A 19,801-nucleotide genomic window follows, 5' to 3' on the forward strand; every position below is an offset into this window, starting at 1 on the left:
AAATTTAGACAGAGGCCCCAACCCTAAGAGTGTAGCCCAGCTGCAGTTTGGGGTGGCGTTTTCCTTTTCATGGCCAACTGTTGTGCTTGGGGTGCGTGGTGAGATCGCATCCACTGTTAGCTCTTTCATAGGTAATACTAACATATACAGGCTAAAATGCAAAAAATAAATTTGCACATCATCCTCTCCCCCACAGACACCCCAATGCTTTTTTTTTTTTTCTTCCATATTTAGAAGACACAATTTACATCAAAGTTCTGATTATTGGGTTAAAACATTGGGCAACATTTCAGTGTCACTTCTTGATTGGGAACAGGAGCAGCATTAATTCCAACTTTACGTAACAGAAAGTTAAGCAGGCGTTTAGGGTACCACTACAGATAACAGGAAAGGAAGTGATTGCTCCCCTAAAACTAATTGCTAAGCAAGGTCTTGAGTCTTGCCTGGGGATTTGGATAGCTAAATTTACTAAATGAATGCCATCCAAAGAGGCTTCCCACAAACCTGTTCTTTTTGAATGTACTCCTACGTTGTTATTATAAGCTCTTTGAAAAGAAGGCAGGGAGATGAAAAATTCAAATGAAAGAAAAAAAAAATTCATTATTGGAAGTAATTCATTACAACTTCAAAAAACTTTAACAGAGGAGTCTGTGTTTCTGTTATTCTCTGTCAATAGCTTTGATATAACGGGGAATGAAGATTATCATGGTTAAGACATGCTTTATTTTAAGACCTTCTGTTATATGATCCATAGATCCATATTCTATTGAAAAGATGGTCTCAGCACTTTATAATAAAAAGCCAAATCTTTCAAGGTAAATATTTTTAAAAATGACAGAACACTAGTTGTTTTAGTCAATCCTACTGTTATCTGTACAATTTATCTTTACAGAAGCAGTTATTGCTTTAACCAAATTAAATCTTTACTTTTGCCTACTCATTAACAGCTATGCATCCAGAAATTCTAGCTGTTTGTTCTCCTATCACTGAAAGGGTTAATTGCTGCAGTTATACAGCATGCAGACTCTTAAACCCAAACCAGATGTAAACTAAAGCCAGGCTTTCAGTCAATCTGTGAGTCATATTTTACTGTCCTTAAAACTCCAAACAAGGAGCTGTCTATGGAATCCCTTGAAGATTCAGCAGTTCTTAGTGTAAGCCTTTACAATTCCAAAAAAAATAAGTAAAAGAAAATTAAGAGCTCTTTCTGTGCTTGTAGCTGAGTTCATCAGTTTCTTTCGATGAGATGAGCGTTCTCCTCTGTTAAAATCTAAACTCTCTTTTAAAGTCAGAAGTTTCATCTACATATATAAGGAATAAGAAAGGACTGAGGAAGTTGTGAAAGCAGTGGTTATGCTGTTATATACTTTTCAAGCAAGTTGGACACAGGCATATCTCCTGGGGGAGTCTGAGTACTCAGACCCTCTGAAAATCAGGGACAAAATTCCTTAAAGACATAAACAAATAGTCTATTAAATCTTACCGCAAGTTGTTCTCTCAGGTATCTTAAACTCTTGAAAATCCACCTGAGTTCTACAGGACTCATATAAGTTTGTGGTTTCAGATGTGGTTCACCAAAATGCCTAACAAACCTCAGTTCATTAACCATCCTAAAATAATTCACAGTTCTGTTTGCTTTCTTATTGTTGGTCTGTTTTTTGTAGTTGCTGTTTGTTGTTATGTGACATGAAACTTGTATGTTTTGGAAGTGTTGAAAGAAAAATCATGTTTTTCCCTACTATCCTGATCGAAGACGATACAGTAAGCCTGAGGAGTCATTGATCATCTGCTCATGCATTTTGTTCAAAAAAGCATATTTTAATATGAGTAGCAGAGATGTGCACTTCCAAGAACTAAAATTTGGCATCCAGCAGAACTAGTTGGAAAACAGCAATAAAAATATACTTTAAATCTTGAAAACATTTTCTTCTTAAAAAAAGAAAAAACAATTGTTTTTTCTGAAATTAGGTTTATCTTAAATCACTTACTAGAGTCACTTAATGGAAGCATTAATACAGTGCATGGAATGCTTTGTGACTTCTCTTGCATTTTTGTAGATGTTTCTTAAACAGTATTGGCAGCTGTGAAACTTCATGCAGTTTTAGTATATTGACCTAAAGTAGGAGTAGTAGGTTTTTTTTTTTTAAAGAGCAGTCTAACACAGATTTGAGAAATGGCAATTAATGGCATTTTCACATGGAAATAGTGAATGAAATTAGATTCTTGAGATACTGTGTATAGCTGTAATTAGATTTTATTTTTAATTCCTGATCTGTTTTTTTTTTTTTTTTTACATCAATTTCCATTTGTACGTATGGGCAAAAAGCTATCACTTTGAGACTGCTAGTTCAAAAAGCTATCTGATTTACTAATAGCTCATATATCAGTTTGAGACTGATAGCACATGAGACTTAGAAGTTCCTCTCAGAAAAGCTCATTTGCATTGCTTCTCCAGAGAATCACACACAGTCCCCTACAACTTATGAGAGGAGATGAAATTAGATGGACCGTTGGTCTTTTCCATTGTTGAAATACTGCTTATATGTTAATAATGATTTAGAAGGTTGAGAAAGAGGTGTCTCGGCGTGCACCAACACCTGCTTAGGATTTGAAATCCTTGGAAGGTACAAAGTCAGTGCATGTGGACTGGGTAGCCAGGACTACAGACACCTTCACTATCTAAAGCAATGTGAGTAAGTTATCTTTCTTTCTGCCTGTTTGGGCAATGCCAGGTTCTGAGATAAGGTTCTATGTAGTGGTTGGCTTTTGTATTGGCCTACATGACTCCCATTTGTGGTGCCTTGAACACCATTCCATTTTAACATTATAAGAAAATTTATAATCTGCTTAAAATAAACAGAGGTATCTACACTAGTATTGTCTTTATGTTGCTTATACATCTCCCAACATGTAAGAATAACCAAACCTGTAAGCATAGGGTTGATAATACGCAAATTTTGAGTTTACTTGCTGGAATCAGAAAAGAGACAAGCTTTTGTTCTAGACAAAACTTTAACAAACTCATTACAGCAGATCTAATTTGCTACCCTAGTCCTTTGGTATCTGGGAGGTCTAGTTAAGCTGTTTTGTGGAAAATGTGATTAAGTATAGAGCTTGGGGGGGAGGGGGGGAATTAAATATGGAAGACTGGCATTTTTGCATACTTTTTTTTTCCATGTTTCACCTCCACATTGCTTAGAAGTTATTAAATACACATCTGACATATTTATTCAGTATCACGTTCCTTCACTTGGGCAGAAATACTGGTAACTGTGTAGTGTTTTATGTTCCTTTCATATGATGACCACTTTAATTCCCTTAGTTACTGTGAGGAATAACAATACCTCATCCAAATAGAGGGGTTTTATGCTCTGGTGACAAATTACAGAACATGATAAATGAGTGCTATAACCAACAGGTTGGGCAAGGAGACCATGATTCCAAACTTGGTGCTTTGGAGAACTAGGAAACATGTAGAAGAGAGCTGACAGGACTGTTAATTCTTTAACGAAGAAAGCATCCAACGAGCTACTTTGTCTTGAACACTATCTGTCTCAAAGTAGGCAGATTACAACATAGGTATTAGTGTGGTAATAATGATAGCATTTCTCCCTCTTATTTATTTATTTATTTTTTTAAAGTTGGATATTAATATGGTATTTTTCTATAAAGCAAAAAAAAAAAAAGGGGGGGGGGGAGGGGTCTGTGTTTTTTTAAGTGACTTGCACATCATTAGCAATTCAGGAATATGGTCAAAACCAAACCTGAACTGCTGTTCTTCTGAACGTGATTAATTGTAGTCTTTTCATGTAGGGAGAAGGGGGGGAAAAAAAAAAGAAACACACAAAAAGCAATCCAGAGAAACAAAGATATAATTAACTCCACTCCCCCTCCCTCCCCCAGCACATACACAAACAAACCAACCATGGTAGGGCTCTTCCAGTATCTGACTGGTTAAGACATTTCATTCTGGCAATATTACTTATGTTTCTATTTTTCATAGCAAGTTGAATACAAAATATGGTATATCCCTGCATTTCCTTATAGATTTTGAAAAAGGACTGCTTCAGGCTATTGGAATGAGGTATAAAACTAAGGTCTCTATGAACCTTAACCCTGTGAAGAATATGTAATACATATTTTGGAAACAGATATGGAATTTGAGTGACATGAAATGGATGGTTATGGCAGGGTCTATAGCGTCTCACAACTTTGTCACTAAATAGGTGAAAAGAATAGTGTAAAAATGTTATTGTCAGAATTAATTCCTTTGCAGAATGATACATAATTCCTCTATTTTGTCTGTCCTATGCTGTATGAAAATTCAAGGAACTTTTAAAGACCTTAAAGATACTTTGAGAACTTTTGGGACTAGGTAAAGGTGAATCAATTTCCACAGCTAACATTACAAAAGAGTGATGTGACTACCATCATATCTGTTTACCTTGTTGGTGCTTGAATGACTAGGCACAGATCTACAGTGGGCTGGCTGATGAGCATTTGTTATAGATATAGATATTTGTTATATATATTTAATTACATTATCTTATCTATGTTATATATATTTAATTACATTATCTTTAATTGCAATACCACCACCATGCTCTTCCTGATCTGTCATTAATTTGTTGCTGTAAACTAGATAATGTTATTATTACAGGTTGTGAACTCATGCTTGGTTAGGTAAGAATGACCTGACAACTAATTATTATTATTTTTTTAAATTCCTGAAATCCTTTAAAATATTACAGAATTACATTTTTGGAACACAATGTATTTAAGGCTACTATTTGTTTATTTCCGGTCATCAAAAACAGACCATTTCTCATTCGTAGATATTTGGACTGATCCCATTTGGACTGATCCCATCATGTATATTTAAAGTAGATAGTTGTAATAGTGCATTCTGAATCTTCATTTTTTTTTAATCTCTAATTATTTTTTGTTTGTAAAGACGTAGCAATAATCCTGTTTCTCTGAAGTATACATTCTCTGGAGTGTAAACGAGAAGGAATACATTTTTTGCATATGTGCACTTTTATTGGAAAACTTCAGGCAGAGTCATTTTCCAGATGTAGTGTCAATTATTTTGTTGCCCCAGACAGAATTACCTTGGTTCATCTGTGGGAATATGGTGGTACCACCTAACCAATTACTTATATGTCAGGGAAGCTTTGGGCTCAAACTTTGCCCTGGTCTCTGGTGCAGTAAGAACCTAGCTGTCCTCCCCCAAGGTCTCTTCAAGCTATAATGGCTCTACTCTCATATTCTTGCACTTCAATAATTTTTCACTGTTACTTTTGAACAATTCAAAACACTTAACCACACCTGTGTTTTTTTGCAGGTATTAAGCCATAACCTATACTTTATGCACTGTAATTAAGGTCCCTCCAAACAGTTTGTGCTGGTTTTGCAACTGAATTTTATTTTTATTAAGGTATTTTCACCTAAGTCCACGTATATCAACCTGACTTGCAATCACTGTTCATAATCACTGGTCAGTCTCTTAAATTTGCCTGTCTTCTTCAAAACAGTTGAATGCTTTTGTTAATCTCACTACTGCTATCTTTACGTTTTGGTCAAAAACATTCAATCACAGCATAGCTGTTCCTGAATATATTATCAAAGTGTATGTACTTGAAATAGTATGCTTGAGGAACATATTCCAGCAATTTCACTGAGTATATGTTAATTCAAGGGTGTCTTTTATTACAGCGTGTAGATCCATACTATGATGTGTCTTAAGCTAATCTGTTATTTCAATTTCAGTATGTGAGACAGAAGCAGCAAAAGTTTATCAGCTATCACTAGAAGAGCACCTCCAGCCTTTCAAAGACAGCATGGAACAATTCATTAGTCAAGGTAAATAATGAAACGTCACTTAACCTTTTAATGACATTTCAAAGGCAAGTTATGGGAACAGTGTTTATACATTGTGGGAAAGAGACTGTTTATTTTGGCATCATAGAAAGATGTGGATTAGTTTAATCAGATGCCACACAGTTCTAAAAGATTTACAAAATGATTCTGTTGTACTGTAGGTGACTCATTCTCTTTTGCATGACAGCAAAGACAAATGCTATTGGCTCAAGTATGTGATCTTCCGATAAGTTCAGCATTCCAGAGAAAACAATTTTACAACCTTTTTTTCCTTGAAAAATTACTGAAGCTGGAACTGTGTCATTAACTTCTTTCCAAAGAGATAATTCTTTTGTATTTGCCAGAAACATGGAGTAAGCATAGCAAAAGTAGTTAAAGCTTTTCCAGATATAAGGCAAATCCATATGCAGTAGTTGGATGTGATTAATGGAAAATGCTGCAAGATAAAATATATTGGAAGTATTCATGATGAACTGGCATCCTGAGTGCTGGATGGACCAAAAAAAATTAAAAATGAATAGAATATGCTTTACTAGTCTCTTTTACAATGTTATAGGAAGCGTGGATAGCTAATTTTTGACTAGTGGTGTATCAGAGCATCTCTTGAAACACTGCTCTGAAAGAGTATATTCTGTCTAGACCAGTTCATATTTTGATACAACTTGGAGTTGAATACATCAGGGTGACAATGGCCTGATGAGTTACACTAATGTAATTTTAACTTAGTCACATTACTTCTCTTTCTGCTTTGACATTACATTTTATAATAGAAGACAGATCTGTTACTGATCAGATGACTTATATGAGAAGTCACTTTCTACTTATTCAATGTAACACAGATCTAGGCTAATGAATTACTGAGAGATAATAAGCTATTTTTTAGAGAAATCATTATCAACTGTCTATGCTGTATGTTTGAGAGGCCAGCCAGGTATGCACTTTTTCTTTGGTTGGAATATCTATGGTGATCTGTCCAAACACTTTAAAAACTAATATATATATATATATATGTTAGCATTCCAGAACATACTGGTCCATGCTATAAGATTCCCAATTACAGTGAATAAATTCTGATTAAAATTTGTATATATGAGTATTGCAAAAACATTATTTTGAATTAACTGATGTGAACTGATACTTCCTGAGATAAACACACATTTAACAAATCTGGCAAGCAGAATGTTGTGTCCTTCATCAGTAGATATGAGTAACAGAATAACAATTCAAATATGGGGCTTATAATACATCAGAGGTGTATCAGTTAAATTTCTTTCAGTTTTTATAAATCAGAGCAGTCTGGGAAGTATCTGACTCTAGAGTAGCTTACTTTCATTTTTGACTATGGCTTATAGAGGGTAATTGCATACAAGGTAAGCTACAGTAATTTGTTTTGTTTTTGCAAGGGTGTGTGTTTTTTTTCACCTTGATTACGTGTATGTATTTAAGGAAAGTGTGGAAAAAAACACATATAGATATGCATCTCATCCATGAAGAACGTTGCTGAGTTCCCATGTTAATAGTGGATATTACCAGGTCATTGACAAAAAGAGAAATCCATAATGTCAGTAAAAATATCATGGTTGCATTTTAATTAAAATAATTAGAAATGTAAATGTGAATACAGTGAATTGTGACTAAACAATTTCTACACTGATTTAAAACTCTTTAAAAGACTATTTTGCAGAATTATATTACAATATAAGGCAGACAAAGGTTAACGTATAAGAAAAAAGAATCCCTGGTTAAGTTCCAAAAATAAAGTAATTTTAAATACCTTTCATTATGAAATCCTTTGTTTTTACTTCATAGGATTGAATTCAGACTTGAAAGAGGCCATGTTTAAAGCAGGATTTCTCTTTCCTGTTCAGTGTTTGACAGGCTTTTGATCTAGATATTTTTTCTAAGGGCTTTTGTTGTTTATGTAGACATAATCGATGAGTCTTTTCAGCTAGACTGCACACATGATCATTTAGAAAAACAGAGGGACAATTCTTGGCACCTTTTGGGGATTTGTGTTTATATAACATATGCTCTGGGCAAAGAAAAATCAAGCTTTAAGTTTTATCTTTTAAAGTTCCAGTTTCTCTAAAGTCAGAAAAAGTTTTAACTTATAATTCAGATGAAAAGCATTTTTCATAGGGTTAAATAATTTGGCATGTTTATATGATGCCTTTTCAGAGTAGATAACTTGTGTGCATAATGGGACTCAAAAGTTCAAAGTAGCTAGTTTATTCACTTAAACTTGTTGCTAGCAGTTAAAATGGAAAATGGGTTTCCCATCGGCAAGAATACTTGGACATCAAATTAAATATCCTTGGCAAGGGGTTAGAAAGGCACTTTTTATAAGAATAGTTACTGTCTGGCACAGTTATGTAACTTTGAATTAAGTTACTGTAACTAGTCTACCTGATTGTATTAATAAAAGAAAAAAAACACAACACTTAATGTTAACACTTTTATTAGAGCCGTTAGAGGCAAAAATGGCTGTGTAATAGAGTTCTTCTAGCGGAGTTGTAAAGATCATTCATTCAAAGGATAAAAAAGGGGAAGAAATATGGAATGTGTTCAGTCATAACATTTTAGATAAAAATGCTAGTGGTATGTACAATTGAGGCTGTCCAGCGCTTCTCTTGCTAGCCCACTCAGTAGATTAAATAGTCATCATATTCATCAAAATAAGCAAAGTAGTAAAAGGATGTCAGTCTTTTTCTGATGGACTTCAGGGCCACTTATAAAATGATTATTCTCCTTAGCAAAAGATTAAATCTATCCTCTGTCCTACCCTCTCTACGCTGGCTCAGTGAATATTTGCAAGCACTCCCTATCCTGTGCATTTAATTTTGGAGGGCCTACGTGCCTTGAAACTTCCAAAGCAACCCTCTGTTCTCCCATGTTTTCTGTCCTTCTCTCACTTGGAGCCGCATGCACTCAAAAATGCACAACATACAGGACTTCTGTATTTCTCAAATTAACATATGACTAATTTTTGCTGAAATTCTCCGTACTCACAGATCCTTTTTTTAAAGACACTTCCAGAAAAGAGATTTAAGAGATTGTCAGAATATACAGGACTTCTAAGAAGTATATTGTTTTATTTATTACATATTTCTAAGCATTTGTTTAAAGACTTAAAGTACTAAAAGTACTAGACTTAAAGTACTAAATAAGTACTATTTGCATCTCTCCAATACAGGAGTGTAATCTTTACTGAAGTTTTCTTTCTGTGAGTTACTCCAAACAAGTTATCGGGATTTGAATAAGAGAGATCATAAAAGAAAACTACCTGAAAATGCTGTCCCCTTTGGAACTGTACTTTGTTGTGGGTGGAATAGTGACACACAAACATCTGAGATCACATCCACCAGTTCAGGAAGCTTTGGAAATCACTTCTTTTCCTGGGGGCAAGCCTTCTTAGGACACACAGAAGACAGTAGAAACAGTATCATGCAAGATATAGAGGAAATTTGTTAGAGGTTAGTAATCCTTTAACACTTGATAGGATAGCTAGCTCATGTTAAATAAATAAATAAATGAAGGTGTGTGGATGAACTGCAACTGAGTTTCAATGCCCAGGTTTTAACTGTGGTTAACTTTGCAGCGAAAAGCAGTTTTTGGGAGCCCCAGGGACTCCAGATCGGCTGTGCATTCTTGTCAGCCTGATAAGGCAGGAAATTTCTAAGGAGAAATTCTAAGGAGGCAGTAGCCACTGCACCCTTATAGAAGTTTGGTTTGGGACTTGGAAAGAGGCAAAATATTCAAAACAGATTTTCACCTTTATAAATTGTGTGAATGTGACAGACTTCAAATCTGAGGAAATCATTGAATATTGTGTTAGCCTCTGAATATGATAACCATTAGGTTTGGATTTTTAAAAAAAGCGTTATAGTGTAGGATACTTGAGCACTAGAATGTATTGCTTTTAAAAGAAGTGAAAACATACTTTTCAGATGATTAGCTAGTTCATCTGGAAAAGGGAATAATTCCAGTTCAGGCGAACAAGGTGACCTTTCAACCTGTGGCTCCTGGTCTTACTTCACAAAATTCTGCAATTGTTAGTGAGTGCCAGCCCCACGTTTCATGCTGCTGGACTCTTCTCCAGGCCCAAGTTCTAGCCTCATCCTTATGATCTTGCAGAACAAAGATGCTAAAATTGTCCTCGTGATGGAACTGACTGTAACCATCTCCTTCTCTTGCCAGAAAGAGCATTCAGAAATCCAGTTTCCAAACCTTTAGTAAATGAATGTATAAATCACAAAGTGTGTTGTATTTATCTTTATAGCTGCAACCAGCTAGTTGGACATAACTTGTTCTTTTAGGTCAAGCAGCAAAAGGCTGTGCATCATCATATGATGGATTGTGAGTAAGACTAAAGCATCAGACTGACTTTTGGATGGCTGGGTTCAGTTCCTGGCTCCAGAAGTACTGTAGATGATTGCGAAATGAATGCTGCTAGGATAATCTTAATTCTGGCATTTTCTAACGTAGAAATGATTGATTTTGCAGATTACATTTTCCTTAAATGTTGCTTTTATAATTTGATTAATATAGGGGAGAATGTAGCACTATTTCTTATTTTTTTTCTAAAAATAATTTGAGAAAATGACTAAAACCATTAGGAATTATATATGAAGAAATATTTTTGGTTTTGTTTTTCTTTTAAAAATACAACACTAGAGGGTCAGGTATTGCTAGATTTATGTGGAGACATTCACTTTAAATATTATCAAAATACACTCATTACTGAGACAATTTTTCTAAATCATTGATCATCAAATCATCTTGAGATAGAGCAACATACAATCACTAGAACAAAAGTGCAGGAATTCACACTTAAACTAGTTCCATGAATGTTTACATTTTTATGTTGGTGTTCTTTTCATTGGATTATTGAATGAGCTTTTAAAACTTTTTCTTTGAGTGCTGAAAGTATTTTTGTAATCTCACACTGACATCTTAATGCTAATAAATAGTTTAACCTCGGTATTGTATAAACTTGTCCCTACCTCAGATGTCAGCACCTCCATTGGTGTACATTATTACCTAATAATCCAAATTCACATTCTGTTGTATTTGCAACACTAAACAGAGTTCACTGAATTAGCCTCTCCTTACCTCAACGTCCATGAAAGGACAAACCTTTGGACGTGGCATGGCAGCTGTTTGTGTCTTTGGCACAGGACCTCATTGAAACATTATTTTTTTTTGGCATAGGCATCAGTACAGTGATGGCAGACAACGCAGGTGTGTTGTAAGAAAGAAGGGCATTGGTTTTGCTAGTGGTTGGGAAGAGTATGTGAGTGTCATAATGTCATCCACCCCAAAACTATTTGGAATGAGTGCAGCAGATTACTGAAGTTACTGAAAAGTTTATAGATATTTATAGGCAAAGATAATCCAATCCACATTTTAATCTCCTTCTTCTGTAAAATCCAAAAAGCATTCAAATAACATTGCTTTTACCATCTACTTCTTGGGGTGGTGAAAAAAAATAGAGATATTAAAACTTAAGCAAGACAACTTTGTTCCTGTATTGTCTCTAATTATCATGGCATTGCATGTTCTTCAGCAGTCCAGAGTCCAGGCTTACAGCTGGACAGCCTTGCTTTTAAATTAGACCTGAAACCTCTTGCAGGATCTTTACTTAATAATGCATATTTAGTCCTATGTATGCTAGCTAACTGCATGTCTGTTAAGGGTCTAGTCTTGACTTCACGATGCGCTGTGTACAACTTTAGAAACACTAGTATGGGGAGTGGTGGTCAAAACTGTATATGAAATATGATGTATTTTACTTCTTTGCATGTGACATTTAACAACATAATAATGAATAGTCACAAAATGCACATAACTAGAGTATGATAGCATGGTATTTTTTGGAAGTTGTTGGAACTGGGTCCCACTTCCTTCAGCTTACAGTAGATGTCATCTTTCAAAGGGTGATAATAACCTATCTCTTTACTGTTGCCTGAGATGGATTAACAGAAGAAACTAATGTAGAGAAAATTCAGATCTTGAAACATGTATTGAGGGCTAGGCAGGACTTGTGCTGAGTTTTGTTGTTCTTATTTATTTGAGGAATCAGGTTCCTCAAGTATAATTGATCGGAATCAATATAAATGTTTGTTTAACTCACAGGTGTCGAAAAAAATTGAAAAAACATAATTAGAAAAATGTCCAGCATGTTAGATGCTCTATTCCCAGTTATCCTCAAGAAACTGAGGCCTGAGTGAAGTATTTATATGTCCTGTTTCATGTATGCATGAAAATTTTAGAAAAATGGGGGAGAAGGGAGTAGGTGTTCTTCCTGCTCACTACCTTCTATGGGTGTTATAGGAAATCCAGAAGGATCTAAGGATCCTTCTGGGTTTCCAGAAGTTCTTTCTTCTTTTTGCAAAGCTTTTTTAGATTTCTCATCTTTGTTTACTATAAATAGAAATTCTCAAAACTATAGCAACGTAGCTCTAACGATTCATCATAAAGGAGTTGTATCTGTCAAAACCAAAAACAAACAGAAGAACACAACAAACAACAACCCACATCCTGGCTTCACTTGAAAGTTACTGGAAAGATCATGCATAATTAATTATAAAGAAAGAGTTAATACCCTTATATAAAGGGGGGAGGGGAGGAGAGAAGCAAAAAGATCTAGGAGATAGAGAAGAAGATGAAAGGATTGATTCTTGTCTTCCATCTGAGATTACTCAGATGCATTCCTGTATTCAATTACCTGAGAAGATGTGATATTCCCTTAAGAGAGATCAGGAGATCGGAAGGGATGGCAGTTTCGTGCATCTTCTTACTCATAGCCCTTTGAAACTGGTTCAGTAGAAGTAGCGTAAATTGCAACAGGGTTTGTGGCCAGGTGGTGTCTACAGACAGTAATCGCTGGGTCAAGATCATGGCACAGGCTAAAAGCAAACTGTTCCGTGGAACGTAAGCTCCAGGTGGGTATTTGAATGCTATTTATAGACCTTGGAGGTCTACTCAGAATCGTTTCTGAATCTGAACCAAAGGGTCGACCTGTTTTGTGACTATGCTTATCTGGTAGATTTGCACACAAATTATTTTTTAACTGTTTAAGTCCCTTTTCTCTCATAAAATTTCTGTTATTGCAGGTTATAAGCTTATATTTGCATATTAATATTGCATTTTAAGCTTTTTTCTTTACAAAGCCACTGAGAACCAGTGACATCATCATTTAAAGTTTAATGATCATCTAATCCTTGTTTACAGTTTTGCCAGAAACCCACCTCCTTTTTTGATAGATTCCACCTAAAATGACTAGTTAGCTTTCCCCAGTGCCACTCTTCTCCCCAGCCACGTTATGGTTATTAAATTAAACAGGCAAAGAGAACAAACAACAACAAAAATATAAATTTAGTCAAAGAACACTCAGAAGACCAAAGGGGAGAAGAAAAGATTTTTTTGTTGTTGTTGTTGCCTACTTTAAGAGCTTTGCACTCACCATATGTCTTTATTGTTTTTTGATAGTTAATATTGTCAAGATGTTTCAAAACAAGCATTGAACAATGTGCTTATTTCCAGACCAAATAAAATAGTTGTGTTATTTAAGTGTGTTCTGAGGGATATCTAAAAACTGCATGTACCACAAAAAAAAAAAAAATGGAGGAACTCTCCTAGAAGCTTTGGCAGAGGTCCTGCGGACTTGAACCTTAGACCCTAATAATACAAGAGTGACTACATGCTTTGTTCATGCAACATCTTATCACTCTCCTCTCCTACTCACATGTTTGAGATAATCTGCCCAAGGTTTCCTCATAGCCTCAGATAGGCGTTTCAAGTCCTCAGATCCCAATGGAGTAGGTCAGCAGCATGTTTTAAGAAAGTCTATCCCTCAACTTTGTATTTATTTATTTTTTTGGTCTGTTTGGCCCTTACTGTTTTTTTGTTGTTGTTTTTATTTTTTTTATGCAAGGGATGGTTTGGGTTAAGATATTTGCTATATTTTGTAATATTTTCAGAACCACATCTAATATTAATTCTGTGGGGGAAAAAAGTTCTTTAAAGATCATGGTAAAACTGCAGAAAAGGTTTGTAAAAGTTTTGAAAACAGAGAGTTTTGTTTGTTTTTTCAGTAAAAATAATTTCTAAGAATTCCACTGCTTTTAAAATGTACGTAGTGCAAGGCAGAATACTCCCTTTTTAAAGCAGTAGTTTCAAGTCTTTGACCTCTCCATTAGTCTTAGTGCAGATATTTCCTAAAATTTTTAAGTCCATTGGAAGAGGTGATAAAGAATGGAATGTTGCACTTCCAAATAAGAAATTGCAAGAACTGATAACAGGGAAAATAGAACTTATATCCAGTGCCTGTACAGAACATAATCATATACATACAGAAAATCAGATATTTTTAATATATTAGATATTATTTTATTTTTGACAACAGCTTTAATGCAGAAAGTACAATGATTACATTTAGAAGAGACTGATATAAAAAGTTCATTGGACTGAAAATGAGAATATACTTGGCAGCATTCTTAGTTCAGAGAGTGGCTTGATTCCTAAAAAGGTTTTAGCATAATATGTCTGAAATGTCAGTTGTGATCAGAAGGGACAATTCATGGTCAAAAATAACTTCTATATCCTTACCTTTGAACCCCTCTCAATTTCATTTAATCATCTAGGCTTCTAAAAAAATAAATAACAACAAAAACAAATCACACACGCACACAAAATTTTCACCTACCAGTGAACAATACTGTTCTGCTAAACACTGTAATTTTCTAGAATGCCTGTGTTTCATTCTTTCATTTGGTTTTGTATAACATTTCGGGTTTTCTTAACTGTGTAGATCACTTTGGTATGACTGTTCATATACATGCCTTTGCAGAAGTTTGTATGTAACTTTGCAGGACTGGAATATAGAAGAATTGGAAGAGCAAACACAATAATGGTGTGTTAACATTCAAGACTGTATCTATGCTGATGACGACACCTTTTATATGTTAAATTAATTAGACATCACTTGTGAGGCTTTGTGGGAAATAGCATTTTGATTGCATTAAAGCAACCTTTATGTCCCGGTTATTAAACATCAAACAATAGATTAAAGCAAATACAAAAGTAACGCTACAAATTAGACTATCTGATGTAAATTTTGATGAAATGCATATAACCTGTAGTTAGATGAATAGTCTGGGATATAGTGCAAGCCTCACGCTTGGAAGGAATGATATAGGGAGGAAGGAATGTACTTGAATTTTGACCAAATATATGAAGTATTTAGGAAGTACAGAGCTTGCAGTAAATGGGGACAAACATGAAATAGTATGAAGATATCTTAACAGAAAAAGCAGGCAAACAGTAGAACATTGTCCCATAAGAAGACGTTAAGAGATGCTTTCAAAAGAAAAAGTGAGAAAGGAGTAAGTTAATTTAGTATATGTCATGAATATAAAAGGCATCTTCTCTTCCTTGTTCTATGAGAGGTCATTTTCACTCTAAAGTGTTCCCTTTTCAATAATGCAATGTTTGTCAATATGACCTGAGGTTATTTTTCAATTAAGTAGATTTTACAGGAGATATATATGCTTTCAGGATTATGAGAGCTGCATATAAAGACCTACAATGTGTTGAATGTATGTAGGCAGAGTTACAAATCTAAGTATTACCTTTTGTTCCCCTCTGCATTATGTGAAATACTAACTGGACTAATGCTTCCGGGTGTGATATAGATTTTATAGGTATTTATTAGATTTGAAACAATATCTTTGGAGGCAGTTCAGAAAATTAGTGTCAAGGATCAAGAACGCTAATTTCAGTGCAGGGGGTTGAGGAAAAGATGTTGAGTCAATAAAATATGGAATATTTTTAGTTGGCAAAAAATACTGACCCATGAATGGGAACCTCTGCATCTGTCATAAGGGCCTGCAAAAAGTTACTGATGTGATCAGTAGAAGTATATATATATTTTATATATAAATGTATACAAAATCAGATGAGACTACAAGACCTCTTTTAATATTTTTCAAAGAAAAGCTGTAAGACTTTCTGAAGTTTTCTGAAGAAGTCTTGCTTCTTCAGGACAAAGAGAGGGGGGGGGAATTTCAGTGGCTGAGCTGCGTACCCTGATGTGCTCAGCTGCCACAGTACCCTTGAAGATGACAGATTTTCCTGCACCAGCTATTCTCATGGTAGGTTCACTGTGAAATGGGTAGGGATTTTCTCCTTTTTGCTTCACCTGTTGGAGAAGTTCTCATCTGTGAAAGGAAACAGACTTTTCTTCCAACACTCCTCTCCCCACATGGCTGCCTTTCAGCTTGTATTTAGCACTTAATTGATATAGGCTGCTAAGAAAGAATGACAAGAAAGTGCCTTTCAGGTACTCTGTTTACCAGTTGTGATGTACTGCTTTGGAGGAAGAAGTGACAGTAAAGATGCATTATATTCAATGAAATGGAAAAGTCTAATGCAGTATGGGGAATCTTCGGCTGAATCTGTCATAGCTGTAACATTCAGAAATACCTGGAGCTTTTGAGGAAAAACTATATTAAAAACATTACTCCCTTGTTGAAACAGAAAAAATGGGTTGAAAATAATTTACCAAAGGAGCAATTAGTATGACAAAATACCAGCAACCACTAATATTAGGTGATCATGTCAGTGGCCAATTTCAGAACTTAGCAGACTCTCTAGCTACTTCAGAAATCTAGTAGTTATTCCAGTGTACGCATATGACAATAAAACTTTTGTTGTTTTGATAACCAACAAGGGAAGAAAGCATCCTGTTAAATCTCAGTGAATGTCTTTGACTAGCTATTGTCCACAGCTTTCAGTTGTTTACACTAGTACAGAAGTAGTAATTTAAATGTTTGCTTTGGACTGCGACAGATCCTTGAGTGTGTGTACCATGTTTTCTTCTCTTCCACTGGTGTCAACTGTCATCTTGTTGGAGCAGAAACATTTAAATACTGTTCTTTAACTTTCTTTTTCATCTTGAAAAACAAGAAAGCAAATGGATTGCAAGTCTGATTCACACCTGAATAATGTCCTTTTGATAACATTAAAAAGATTTAGAGGTGTCATGTCATCACATGTTTGGAACAGACTACAACGGAATTCTCTTAGAGAAAACTCTTTCCTTGCAAGACTGTTAATGCTAAGAGGTGATCTGATGCAGAATGAAATCTCAGGGGGTATAGTAACTGCCTTATGCATATGTGCTTATTAGCTTAAAAACAAACAAAAACTATTACATACACCTGAATAATTCAGGAATTTTCAAGATTCTTTGTGTAGTACCCATTCTATAGGAAATGATTAAAAGTACAGATACATGCTTCTAAATTAGAATGGAAGAAAAGAAAAGTTGTTGCAGCATGGAAACATTCTAACACACTGATAAGCCTTGTACAATTTGTACTTGCACTCTTCGAAAAAAATAATAATTATAAAATATTTGCTCTATTGCTTTTTTAGGTAAGTAATTGTTTATAAGCATGCGTATAATGGTTGGGATGATGAAAAAGCCAAAACTAGACAGTTCAGATGTTGTGTCCAATCAATCCTGTAAGATTATAAAAAGGGTTCTATCCAGCAGATATAAGTACTAAAAGACTATCCTAAGCTGGAACATGCTAGCCTCCATTTACAAGCATTGTTTAACTGAGAGGATTTCAAATTACATGTTTCAGTAACAGCACTGCTTATTTTAGAAACTGTATCAGAAGGTACATTAGTAAAAGTGTTAATGTAAAATTATATATTCTCCCTTCATCCAAGGAGTCTGTGTGGAGTTTCTTCTCTCTTGCACCATATGGTTCTACAACAAATCATACCTTGACTTTCAGGATTGAAGTAAAAAATCTGTCAAAGCTGCCAGGTTTCACCTGGTTTCATATCCAAAGCAAGACAAGGCTTTCAAGCAAAACTATAAGTCAGCCCAGATTCACTCAACACTGGGCCCAGGTTCACTCAGAAGGGTTTTGAGCCCTCAGAAACCTTTTGAAGAATCTGGGCCGAGTTTCAAGTCAGTAATGAAACCCGTAATCAGGCAGGCTTCACGTTCTTTTGAGTTTCCTTGAGAACATTTACCCAGTACTCCCTCAAGTTTCCTGTGGTTTGCTGGGATTTCTTTTTCACTTCAAACAAAACAACGATGGAGCCTTAGTCTTCAAATAACAATTGCTAGATACAAAGTTTGCTGCTGTGGGTAAAATGAGCACTGCTCACCCACCTCAGCAGATTACGTTACTACTATTAAAAAGCATTTGCAGCATCAGACATAATTCGGATCCTTGTTCCGGCTTTGGGGGGGAGTGGAAGGGGGGAATGGGAAACTGCACTTGTGTAACTTTGCTACAGATTTCACATGTCTATGTGCAAGTGTGTGTTTGTAAAGTGCTGCTGATAGAAACATCATAATAGAAAAAATAGTGATTATTTTTGTACCCTAAAAATCCCATTCTTATTTTTGTCAAATTTAAAATCTATATTTACTATTTTTGATTTCCTACCGCATTGTTGATGTGGTGCATCAACAAAGTAGAAAAATGTTTTTTATTATTGTAAAGCAATGTAGGGAATGAGAAATAGCTTTAAAGTTTATGCTTCTTTTTTAGTTTTCTCTTTGAATTCTGTACTATTGATATTTATTTGTCTTCAGGACACTTCAGATCCTCTTCATGCCCCCAAACCCAATGACTCTCTTGAATTCTAAAATTCTTCTTGCAAATTAAAAACTTAGTATTCCAGCAGACACGAAAAGGGAATAAAGTTCCAGACTACAAAGATTTTGGCTAAAACGTGCAGCTCTTAAATGGATTTAAATTGTGATAACTGAATAACTGTATAAATTTGATCTAAGTACACTTGCACAGATTGATATTGTACTATTGCTTTGCATGTTGTTGATACTTAGGTTAATATGTATGTTCTTGTAGATTTTGCATATTAGTGTTTCTAAGTGAACTGAACTTGGTATGTAGTGCAGAATGAGAGAAGAAGCGAGAAACTGATCGTTTTTCACTAGTGTGGCAATGATAGCTTGCTGGTTTTGACTTTTCTTCACATAATGGAAATGCAATAATTTCCTTTGTATAGAAAGTAATGTTTTTGATATGGGCCTACTATGGTGCTAGTACTTCACTAATTGATGTAATTTATTCTTGTTTAGGAATTCCTAGTTCATAAACTAACTAGCTATGTGAAGGGGAAGGGGAGGGAGAAGACAATTTTTATCTATCAAGTAACTTACAGAAAAGCTATGAAATCAAATGCTTCGTGCTTTTCCTCCCTCTTGATAGACAAGTTCCCATATATTTTGTTTCAGAGTCATACTTTAAGAATTGCTTTAAAGTCACTTTCATGACTTTATATTGTTTATATTACTGCAAGATTTAAACAACAACAACAAAAAACAGCACTTGTTTTGAGGGTTTTTAGGAGTGTGTGTATTTTTCTAGGGATATCTAGGGATATCAGACTTCATGTAGCTTTTTCAGAATTGTTATACTTGAGTGTATCTTCATCTTGTTTTTATAAAATAAAGAATAAAAGACTTATGAATTTTACAGTGAACATTATTTAAAAAAATAAATAATCTTTATCTTTCACTTTAATTCTTTGCCTGTATTTTTTTACAGCTAAATTAGACCAAGAAAATGAAGAGAAGTCACTAACAGAAGCACATAAAAGGTAAGAAAGAACAACGTGCTAAACTCCTTGTCTGAAGGAAGTGTTTTTTTTAGAAGCTGCTGTTTTGGAATCCAATGTTATATTTTTCAATAGTGGAAGAAATGCACTTGGAAAATGAAGTTATATTTATTGTCAATTTCAACTTGATGAACAGGAAAAAAAAAAAGGGTATATAGATGTGCAGTCTACCTTTAAAAAAACTAGTGCAAGACACTTGCCTTTAAGGTATAAAAGGCATATACCTTATGTAAAAACAAACTTAGAA

The 19,801-nt window shown here is 34.8% G+C and overlaps 1 protein-coding gene across 1 annotated transcript in view; it reads left to right on the plus strand.

The window, feature by feature from the left end:
* Positions 1-19,801, plus strand: part of FMN2 (formin 2) — a gene marked incomplete at its 5' end in the record, with an annotated part of 152,964 nt that overhangs the window by 101,774 nt on the left and 31,389 nt on the right. The window contains 2 exons of the mRNA XM_082756573.1: positions 5,770-5,862; positions 19,485-19,536. Of these exons, the coding sequence (XP_082612699.1) occupies positions 5,770-5,862; positions 19,485-19,536 (145 nt within the window). The remainder of the gene's footprint in view (positions 1-5,769; positions 5,863-19,484; positions 19,537-19,801) is intronic.

Source organism: Aythya marila (genome assembly GCF_965140915.1).
Source record: "Aythya marila genome assembly, chromosome: 3".
Classification (NCBI taxonomy): domain Eukaryota; kingdom Metazoa; phylum Chordata; class Aves; order Anseriformes; family Anatidae; genus Aythya; species Aythya marila.